The following is an 11,310-nucleotide window of genomic DNA, read 5'->3' on the forward strand; positions in this document are numbered from 1 at the left end:
AAAGCTCTGGCGGCGGTGGCTGGGGAGGACGAGGAGGGAGGCGACGACGGTGGCTGGGGAGGGCGAGGAGGGAGGCGGTGGCGGTGATTGGGGAGGGCGAGGAGATCGGCGACGCGTGAGAGATAGGGAGAGATTGGCGACGCGTCGGTGAGCTAGGGGTGGAGGAGGGTAGTATAGGAAAATACCCACCGTGGGCTTTTTGGTTGGGACATCCATTGTGGGTTTAAGTATCTTGACCCAGTTACCTCATATTTTGAAGAGTTCACCTAGTGTAGTGTAGCTTTCATTGGGAGATGAGTGCCCCAAAAAGTATCCTTAATTAGTGAAGGTACTCTATAAATGGCTTTGTTTGTACATGCCCTAACGTGACAGGGGGTTATATACTCCCTCCTTCCCATTTTATTTGACGCCGCAAGTCAAATAAAAATTAGTGTCACAATGTTTGACGCCGTAAGCCAAATCAATTGAAGCATTCCGTCTTTGCCCCTGTCCTCCAACACCGTGATGCCGCTGCCGCGCCAGTGGGAGGCGGCAGGGTGAACTGATGCCGTTGCCGCGCCAGGAGATCGAGCATGGAGCTGGGATGCGCTTCCCTACGGCTGCATCCACAACTCCCTCATGCCGTCCCCTCCGGCTACTGCTTGCTATCGAAGAGGTGATGATGTCGCTGCTCGCCGATGATGGCCTCGTCCGCTGCCTCGGTGCCGTAAGCCGTCGCCGCCGGCGGCGGCATCATGGCGGACGTCGAGGCCGGTGCCCGACGACGAACACCATATGGTGCTTGTGTAAAATTCGATATGCACGAGAGAGGTAAGCAACTCAGATTGAGTGTTAATTCTATTGATGAATTTGTGTTTGAGAAATCAAAAGAATCGATTTCTGAGCCATAATTGGAATTCAATCCTTGGTTGCAGTTGTGGATTTCGATTTCTGAGCCGTAATTGGAATACAGTCATTGGTTGTAGTTGTGGGTTTTTTATCTCTACCCTGCTAATGGTTTATGGTTCACATTTTCATGTGAGGACCGACTTTTTTCAAGATTAGGAGAAGCTGATTTCTGAATATTTCAGACCAGCACCAAGTTCAGATCAGAACGCAGCAACAGCAGCACGAGCACCATTTCGGATCAGCAACAACAGCAATGCTATGGGTTCCTGCTCTTGTGTGGCGGCGACGGCGTGGGGAGACGACATGCAAGACAAAATCGAGACGACGAGCTGGAGGCCTCGTGCGGCATCAAGGCGGCGAGGCAGACGGCCGCCTCGTCGCCGAGCCGGCGGAGCAGCAGTATGTACTCCCTCCATCCCAAAATATTTAACGCCGTTGACTTTTTAAAAAATGTTTCACCGTTCGTCTTATTCAAAAAATTTAAATAATTATTAATTTTTTCCTATCACTTAATTTATTGTTAAATATACTTTTATGTATACATATAGTTTTACACATTTCACAAAAAATTTTGAATAAGACGAACGGTCAAACATGTTTTAAAAAGTTAACGGTGTTAAACATTTAGGGAAGGAGGAAATACGAGATATGAACAAAGAAGAGCAAAATCGTAACTTTATTGCTTCCTTACTCCTGTCGAACTGGTCGGAAACGTCCAATAAAACGGGAAGGAGGGAGTATATTGTTCGTGCCGTGAACGTCATCAAAACTCGATCCATCCGTGAACGTGAAAGCTCTAGACAATGGAGATCGATCATAACACAGAGTTTTGGCCAGCTTTATTCATGTTCACTGAGAACGTTTTCAGATCACTTTTGCTGAGATTCGTTGTTTGTTTTCTCGCAACTTGCAATCTATCCTGTATATACTGGACGAGCACTTCAGCACATCTCACATCTGCACATGCATCATGCATGTATTCTGTTCCATCGAACGTGACGACATCAACCTGATTTTTTCTTTTTCTTTCTTAGGCCGTGTTTAGTTCTCCCAAATTCTCAACTTTCCATCACATCACATCACATTGAAAACTTTCCTACACACATAAACTACCAACTTTTTCTCCAAACTACCAATTTTCTTCTAACTTCCTAACTTTTTCACCATCTAAACCTTAGGGTGTGTTTAGTTCCTGAAAAAAGTTAGAAATTTGAAGAAAGTTAGGAGTTTGGAAAAAAAAAGTTGAAAGTTTATGTGTGTAGAAAATTTTTTGATTTGATATGATGTGATGGAAAGTTGGGAATAAGGGGGAAACTAAACACGGCCTTACTTATACCTTGAATTGTTGCAGTAAACTCCGTACTGCAAATGGCCAAAGCCAGATCGATCATCTGAGGATGTGTTTAGTTCTTTAGATGTAAAGTTTTTAAAGTATACGGACATACATTTGAAACATAGACTAATAACAAAACAAATTATAGATTCTGCCTGTAAACTGCGAGACGAATTTACTAAGCCTAATTAATCTGTCATTAGCAAATAGTTACTATAGCATCATATTGTCAAATCATGGCGTAATTAAGCTCAAAAGATTTGTCTCGCAATTTACATGCAAACTATACAATTGGTTTTTTTCTCGCATTTAATGTCCCATACATATGTCCAAACATTTGATATGATGTTTTTGGCCAAAATTTTTTGGATCTAAATAAGGCCTGAATTAAAAATATTACCCTACGATCCATCGCTTTTTCTCGAAAAAGGGTCCAGCTTAGCTATAGTCAAGCCAAAACAACCAAACCGCGCTACCTGACAATGTTCGCAATGTTATGCATTGTACCATCCAATATAGGAGAAAGAGGACCAAAGAAAAAAAAGAGAGAGACAGCAATGATACGTGCATTTGCTGAGAGCGGGAATGCCATCCAACACCAAAAAGTTAATTTGACAATGTTTGATATAATACGTTTGGTAGAGCCGTAGAGGTATATGTAGTGTAGGTATATATGCTGTTTGATTTTATATCTTACTACCGATTTTTTTTGTACGGAGTGATCATGTATTCATGTGAAAAAGATTAGTACAAGAAAACACCAATTTCTTTCTTGGTAGGGTATGTGATTGAGATGGTATAATGTTTGAAACTTTGGATCGCTATGGTTGAAGGTAACAGCAAGCTAGCCAGACATGCCCAGAGAGTTGTCATCATCATCAGGGTTAGATCGGAGCGGTCCAATCAAAATTCAGTGGCTTGTTTGGTTTGGTACCATACCAAAATATTGGCAATGCCAAATCATAGGTAAATTTTGGTAGTGCCAAATACTTTGACAACTTATGTGTCTTATTGGCACATTTTGGTAGCAAATCAAACACTAGCCAAACTACTATTCAAAATGCCAATAATTTGGTAGGGCACGTTTTGGCATCAAACCAAAATGGCCTTTAGTGGCTCAAATCATACTAGTAGTACTCATGTGTGCGAAACGGTCCCTACCCAATATACGTGTGCTTACCAGAGTAATTAAGACCGCCATATACTACTCCATCATGTAGTATATATATACTCAAAGACAGTTGTTACCGTGCGCTTCTACAGTACGGCATCGCATCTACACCCGATCGAGCGAGAGTAGCTAGAGTGCAAGATGAAATCTAATAAATAGCGTATAGCAGGTTAGTAGGCATTATTGTGGACCTAAGTTCCAATAACGAAATTAAAAAAAATAACCATAAATTTATATTGTATATCAATATTAGCATCAAGTTTCACTTAAAAATTAAAATGTAAACTGCATGCTTAGTTACTTCTACATTTCATAACATAAATATTATGAAATAGCATATAAATATATAAGAAAAAGAAGGCACACAGTGCTAAATTATTTTATCCATATGTGAATAACACTGGTTAGCATTATATATAGTGATTCAACAAAGTTAATAATAGGTTGCTATTACGGTCATGAAGCGCTATAGCAGACACTAAGTTTCAATACGCTAGATAAAGTCCACTACCTTGTAGCGGTAGCAGTAGAGGTTCGTTACCGCTATAGCAGCCGCTACGAATACTATTTATCACCTTGCTAGAGTCATAATAATAGTTGTGGTTAAAATGGTAATGAGTACTAGATTTATGGAGAGTGGAGATTTTGTGCTCCCGTAAAAATCTTAGACTTGTTAGATCATGAATGTAATCCATTGTTCAGATATTAATAAAGCTTCTCTCTCCTTAGACTAAAAATAATAATAATAACAGTCGTGGTTAATTAAGTCTCAAGTCACGCATAGCTTAACAATGGCGTGTGGCTGTTAGTTGGTGGTACGCTCGCGCATGCATTTGTGCCCCAGTGCTGTATTCGAAGGACCGATCATTCTAGAAGGATCATATGAATCGAATTTCGAGATTAATTTATTAAGAGAGAGCCCAAGCCGCCAACTTTCGCTATCTGCCATTTTTGCCGACTTGCTATCTGCCACTTCCAGCGAGCATGGAGCGAGCGGCTGGTACTGGTAGCGGCGGCGACGATGACGAGCTCGTGCTGCCGTCGGCGTCGTCCCGCTCCTACCCCTCCTGCATGGGCGGCGGCGTCGCTGGAGCAGGAGCTAGCTGCTGTACCGCGCGGAGCAGCAGCAGCGGGGCGGCGGCGCAGAGCGGCGGAAGAGGCGCGTGATGAAGAACCGCGAGTCGGCGGAGCGGTCGCGCGGCGGAAGCAGGCGTACCTGCAGGAGCCAGGGTTTCCCAAACCGCCGGGGCCGGTGTTACCGCGCCCCGGCGGTAAGCACAGTTACCGCATGGTAACCGTGTAAAATTTATCAAAAATTCAAATTATTTTTTAAATTTATTTGAATTTAATGAGGTTACTGCAGTATTTATATTACTGTACCCCCGCGATAAGTCCGGTAACCGCACGGTTACCGGCGGTAACGTAAACCCTGGTAGGAGCTCGAGTAGGAGGTCTGCCTCCTCCGCTCCGAGAACGCCACCAGTGCCACAAAGTACGTATTACGCTATATCTATATAACTCCAGTCCAACAAAAAGTATCTCGAGGTATATATATATCTCACGGTACCAAATTATTTCTGATCGTTGGATGTAACAATGTTATCCTACTTAGCTAGATCTAAAGATCGAGAACAAGTTGGTACCGTGAGGCACCAATACCCGGAGATATTTTTTAATGGATCGAAGCAAATCTCATACTTCCTCCATTTCACAATGTAAGTCATTCTAGCATTTCCCACATTTATATTGGTGTTTTAACACCAATATAAATGTGGGAAATGCTAGAATGACTTACATTGTGAAACGGATGGAGTATATCTATCGTCTCCTTCCTCCCTTCGTCGTCAGATTCTCTACGTAATCAATTCGTACGTCATCGCCTAGCTAGCAGCTCATAGATCGACGTGTTGATGAGATGTGTGCAGCTGAAGGCGGCCGCGGCGGAGGCGGCGGCGGCCGCGGCGAAGAAGCCGACGATCCAGAGGACGTCGTCGGCGACGTTCAGATCGGTGTCAGCAAGTTGTTTGGGGTTCTCGGCCGGGCTATGGAATGAAATTTACTCCACTCGTAGATTAATCAGCAAGAATATTAGAACTCGTAGGTAGGTTTAGCTAGCTAGCTAGCTCCTCCCTCTGTCCTAGAAAAACTTAATTCCCGAATTTCCGTGTCTAACTTTTGACTGTCCGTCTTATTTAAAAAAATTATAAAAAAATAAAAAAAATAAGTCATGCATAAAGTATTATTCATGTTTTATCATCTAACGATAATGAAAATACTAAACATAAAAAAATTTCATATAAGACGAACGGTCAAACGTTAGACACGAAAACCAAAAAATTCGGCCTTTTTAGGATTGGAGAATACGAGGGGCAGTGTACTGCCTGCCTGCCTGAAAAAAAGGCCTCCTCAAGCACACCACATTTTGGATAATTAAGGAACTAGTAATTAATTAAAGCTGTTGTAGTAGCTATCTTGTTGCCCAGCTTTATTTAATTTATGTGCGTAGAGAACGATTAATTTTAATTATTATGGAAAACGGTTGTACATTTTTAGATCATGAAATATATATCCGGTCCTTGCTCAACGAGTTATAGCTAATTATTATAAAAATTCGCTTACTAGCATTTACACATCAAAGAGTTAAAAAAAACCATCCTAAAATGAAACAGACAAACTAATAAGCACCAACATAATTATTGAATCCTATTAAAACGGTCATACATATACGATTACGGGGTAAAATTGTTCCATTATCGTGACAGGGGCTTATATATATTGTTTTTTTTAAACCTAAGCCAACATTGATGGTTTTATATTAAAAGAGGGAGAAACTGTACAAACAAGAGACAATGACCCAGTTTATAAGGAAAACCGGGCCCGAAAACCATACAGCTACACGGTTAATTATGGTAAACCAACTGAAACCCAACATACCCAAGAAAACATGGGACCTACTACACAACTAGCAACAACGGCGGAGCCCAAACGCAGGACATCGTTGCCAAGCTAAACACAAAAGCGGCACAACAACTCCAACATCACAGAAAAGGTGTTATCGTTACCGAGCTAGCCGCCCAAGCGACCCAGCAGCGCCGACTTCACCACCGCAGCGAACTAAAGTCACGGAAGTCGCCAAAGCGAAAGCAGCTCCGACATCCACAATGGACATCATCCAAGCCACCAAAGAGCCACTTTCTTCACATGGCCAGCACCAACTCTTTGGAAGAGACTACAACACGTCATCGTTGCCAAGCGTCGCCGTGCCCCAACAGCGAGCAGCTCCGACTTCCTCCGTATAAACAACCGAAGAGGGTTCGTGCATGCCTTGGTGAACGTCATCAAAACTCTATCCGTCCGTGAACGTACGTCAAAGCTCTAGACACAGGAGATCGTTCATAGCACAGAGTTTTGGCAAGCTTTAATTCATGTTCGCAGAGAACGATTTCAGATCGCTTTTGCTGAGTTTCGTTGTTTGTTTTCTCGCAACTTGCAATATTCTATCCTGTATCTAGGCATGTATTCTGTTCCATCGACGAAGTGACGACATCAACCTGATTGTTTCTCTTTTTTTTAACCTTGAATTGTCGCAGTAAACTCCGTACTGCAAATTGGCCAGAGCCAGATCGATCCTCTGAATTAAAAATATCACTCTACGATCCATCGCTTTTCCTCGAAAAAGGGTCCAGCTAAGCTATTGTCAAGCCAAAACAACCTAACCGCGCTACCTGACAATGTACGGAATGTTATGCCTTTTGTACCATTCAAACAGGAGAAAGAGGAACAAAAAAAAATGACAGCAATGATACGTAGTACATTGCTGAGAGAGGGAGGGCCATCCAACACAAAAAAGTTAATTTGATAGTACAATTTGGTAGAGAATATGTAGTGTAGGGGGTATTTGGGAACTAGGGACTAAGGTGGTGTTTGGTTGGAGGGACTAAAGTGGGGCTAAACTTTAGTCTCTCTCACAAAAACATAAGTCCCTACCAGTCCCTATGGTAGGGACTTATATTAGGGACTGGTAGGGACTTATATTTTTGTGAGAGGGACTAAATTTAGTCCCTAGTTCCCAAACACCCCCTAAATTTAGTCCCTCTCACAAAAGTATACTTATGTTTTTGTGAGAGGGACTAAAGTTTAGCCCCACTTTAGCCCCTCCAACCAAACACAACAGTGTGCTGTTTGATTTTATATCTTACTACCGAATTTTTTTTGTACGGAGTCATGTGAAAAAGATTAGTACAACTGTACAAGAAAACACCAATTTCTTTCATGGTAGGGTATGTGAGATAGTAGCAGTAGTACTTCTAGTATGTTTGGAACTTTGGATATTAGGGGGTGTTTAAATTTAGCGGTGTAAAGTTTTAGTGTGTCACATAAGGTATTATCGGTGATATGGGTCCAGGGTATCAGGTTTAGAGGGAGGAGGCTGCCCCCCGATACCACGTGGCCCTCCCCCGAGGGGAGTCAGGCCCGAGGTGGGGTGGCGACCACTCCTTCCCAAAGGCTAGTCGGAGGAGGCTGCCCCCCGATGCCACGTGGCCCTCCCCCGAGGGGAGTCGGGCCCAAGGTGGGGTGGCGGCCACTCCTTTACAGAAGCTGGATGGAGGAGGCTGCCCTCCGATGCCACGTGGCCCTCCCCCGAGGAGGGTCGGGCCCGAGGTAGGGCGGCGGCCACTCCCTGGCCGAGACTAGAGGGAGAAGGCTGCCCCAGGCGCCACGTGGCCCCCCCCTCCCCCGAGGGGGGATCGGACCCAAGGTCGGGAGGCGGACCCCCCCTCCCGTGACTAGGGGTCGGGCTCCCCCGACCCCCTCTCTAGGTCACCACGTATGGTGGGTTAGGTGTCCGCCTCTAAGTGCCCACCTACCCGCATTTATGGCGACCCGAGCGGTCGCGCCACGCCGCATTTAATGCGGTGTGCAGTGCACTCAACCGGTCTGTGACCGGTCGAATGACCGATGGGACCCAAGATGTCAGGTGTACCATCGCGTGTGTCAGGCGACGTGCAGCCCGACATGTCCCATCAGATAATGATGGTGAGAGGTTCTCATCCTCTTATCCCAGCCGGAGTCGGTCCTCCCGCTCTGGTCAAAGCAAGGCTCCCGTTTTTCCGGTGTAATAGGAGCCCAGAAGTCTTTACCCATTAAATGGTGACTGACAGGGGCACCCCCGTGTTAGGTGGCAAGATTTGATAGGCCCCATCATCAAGACGACGTACGCTTGGCTTCCCAATTCAAGAGACAAGACATGCATTTAATGCAAAGATTATAATACTTCTCCACCGGAACTAGGTTAGGTTGTTGGGCCCATGTGGTAACCCCTTGAGGTATAAAAGGAGGTCCAGGCCTAGTGGTGGAGGGGGAACTTCCGAGCGAACTCGCGCTTGGGTCTCGCAACCTGAAGCAGCTGGTGTTCTACACTCAATCAACCAAGCACAGGAGTAGGGTATTACGCTTCCTAGCGGCCCGAGCCTGTATAAACCCCTTTTGTCCCATCGTCTTTGGGGGATGGAACCCCCTCAAGATCACACAACATCGCTCACTAAGCCCTTAAATCTCACCCGCTGCCCCCGACCGAACCAAAAAAGGGGGCCATCACGGTTCCCTGGTGGAGGAGTTAACTCTCCGACAGGTATTATATAGGATGTCGCATGGGGTGTTAGGGCACTAATAAAAAAACTAATTACAATATCTATGGTAAATCGCGAGACGAATTTATTAAGCCTAATTAATCTGTCATTAGCGTATGTTTATTGTAGCATCACATTGTCAAATCATGGAGTTATTAGGCTTAAAAGATCCGTCTCGCAAAGTAGTAGCAATCTGTGCAATTAGTTATTTTTAGCCTATATTTAATACTTCATGTAGATGTTCAAAACGTTCGATGTGACATGGTGTAAATTTTAGGGTGGGATCTAAGGGCTTGTTTGGTTCTTTACCCTACCAATTCATTGGTAGTGCCAAAGTCTAGGCAAATTTTGGCAGTACCAAAATATTGGTAGGGTAAAATTATTTAGCTAACATTTGGATTGCTACCAATTTAAAGCCAAATTCTTATAGTATAGTGAAGAAACTTCTAGAATATGACCAAATATTTTAGGGGCACTACCAAATATTTGGCCTCAATCCAAACTAACATACAAACTATTTAATTTGCCAATAAATTGGTAGGGCATGTTTTTGGCATCAAACCAAAATGGCCCTAAATATGCCCTTATTGCTATTGTTAAAGGTAACAAGCCAGACATGCCCAGATAGTTTGTCAGCATCATCAAAATTCAGTGGCTTAAATCGTACTGTACTACACTATGGACCATACGCGAAAAACACCCTTTTAAGTATTATAACGATCCAACAAAATTAATAAAATTAATGACCGGTTGCTATAACAGTTACGGAGCGTTATAGCGACTGCTAAGTTCCAATAAATTATATACAGTCCGCTACAACGGTTCGGTAGCAGTAGAGGTTCATCACCACTAAAACTACCTCTGAATCATAATATAACAACGTGGTTAATTAAGTCAAGCCAAGCACAGCTTAACAATGGCGTGTGGCTGTAGTTGGTGGTACGCTCGTGCATGCATTTGTGCCCCAGCACTGTCTTCGAAGGATCGATCATTCTAGATGGATCATATGAATCGAATTTTAATTTATTAGACATTTAGTCAAAGGAACTAGCGTCAAATCACATCGAGACAACATGCGGGCTTTCTGACAGTGGCCTATCTCCATGGGGCCGGGCCGTGCCGACGTGTGAGCACAAGTAGTGTTGGGCCATGACAGGCCTCTCCAGCCCATTATCGAGAGCGCAGCCCGGCCCGGCCCGAAGCCGAGGAGCCACATTTCGTCCGCAGAAGATCCCCACCGTCCCGCGATCCTCGACTTGCGAGTTTGCGACGGCCATCCTCCGCGCGCGTGACACCAACGCCACCCACCCACGCGTCCGCCTCCCGTTGGCCCACCAACGCTCGCAGGCCGACATGTGGGCTCCACGTCACGGGCGTCCGGGCCCATGCGTCAGCGAGGCGTGGCACCGTGCGGCCCAAGTCGGTTTCCTCGCGGGTCCGCCTCGAAGGCGCTATATAAACCTCGGCCTTGGCTAATCCGGAGATATTTTTGCAAATCAACCCCGCAGCTCTACTGTTTTCCGCTTCCATCTTCTTCCTTTCTTCCCAACACCAACCGCATCATCATCCATCACCCATACGCGCGGCGGAGAGATCGTTCCATCGATCGATCGATCAGCTCGCGGCTGGATCGAGGCGAAGACGCATCAGATATTGATCAGATGGAGGTGGAGGAGATGAAGCCGGCCGGCGCCGGTGGGACGACGGTGGGCGACGGCTTCTTCACGGAGGCCGATCTGGCGGCGGCGGACCAGCTCGTGCAGCTCAGCGTCAGCGGCGGCGGGTGCGAGGACGATGGCTACGACTCCTCCTCGTCCACCACGCTGCAGTCGGTGAACAACGCCGAGGCGTCGGCGGCGATGGACGACGACGACGACATGGGGCTGGATAGGAGGGTCAGGAAGAGGTACCGCCACCTGTCGGAGCTCTACGCCGCCACGCTGCCGGTGAAGGAGAACCACGGCGGCGGCAAGCGTAAGAAGAGAGAGGAGGACATGGGGAAGAAGAAGCAGCCGCAGCCGCGCTAGAGGAATCGGGAACGCACGGATGGATGGACGGACCTATCTGTAAATATTTTCTTCTCGTAGGGTGTTTGCTTTCACTTTTTTTGGTTAATTTAGTTTTCTCCTTTTGCCACCTGCGCGTGGAATGGACCGAGAAAAAGAAGAATTTGTACAAAGTTTGAGTTTTGGTTTTCAAACAATCGATGACACGCAGCGATCGGTCGGCTTGCAAGAGGTTTTTTGTACACGCTGCCTGTGAAATGTATCGAATTTTTGTTTATTTTT

The 11,310-nt window shown here is 45.5% G+C and overlaps 1 protein-coding gene and 1 pseudogene across 1 annotated transcript; both read left to right on the plus strand.

The window, feature by feature from the left end:
* Positions 1 to 4,376: 4,376 nt before the first annotated feature.
* LOC127783151 (uncharacterized) lies at positions 4,377 to 5,445 on the plus strand (annotated as a pseudogene).
* Positions 5,446 to 10,524: 5,079 nt separating this feature from the next.
* On the plus strand, positions 10,525 to 11,310 carry LOC127782763 (uncharacterized). Its single transcript, XM_052310033.1, has one exon. It carries the CDS (start codon positions 10,684 to 10,686, stop codon positions 11,047 to 11,049), a length of 366 nt encoding a protein of 121 aa, XP_052165993.1. The 5' UTR covers positions 10,525 to 10,683; the 3' UTR covers positions 11,050 to 11,310.

Source organism: Oryza glaberrima, chromosome 8 (assembly GCF_000147395.1).
Source record: "Oryza glaberrima chromosome 8, OglaRS2, whole genome shotgun sequence".
NCBI lineage: Eukaryota > Viridiplantae > Streptophyta > Magnoliopsida > Poales > Poaceae > Oryza > Oryza glaberrima.

Bases quoted from the DNA above. Each gene is read 5' to 3' on its own strand.
- LOC127782763 (XM_052310033.1), top strand. From the start codon at position 10,684: ATGGAGGTGGAGGAGATGAAGCCGGCCGGCGCCGGTGGGACGACGGTG.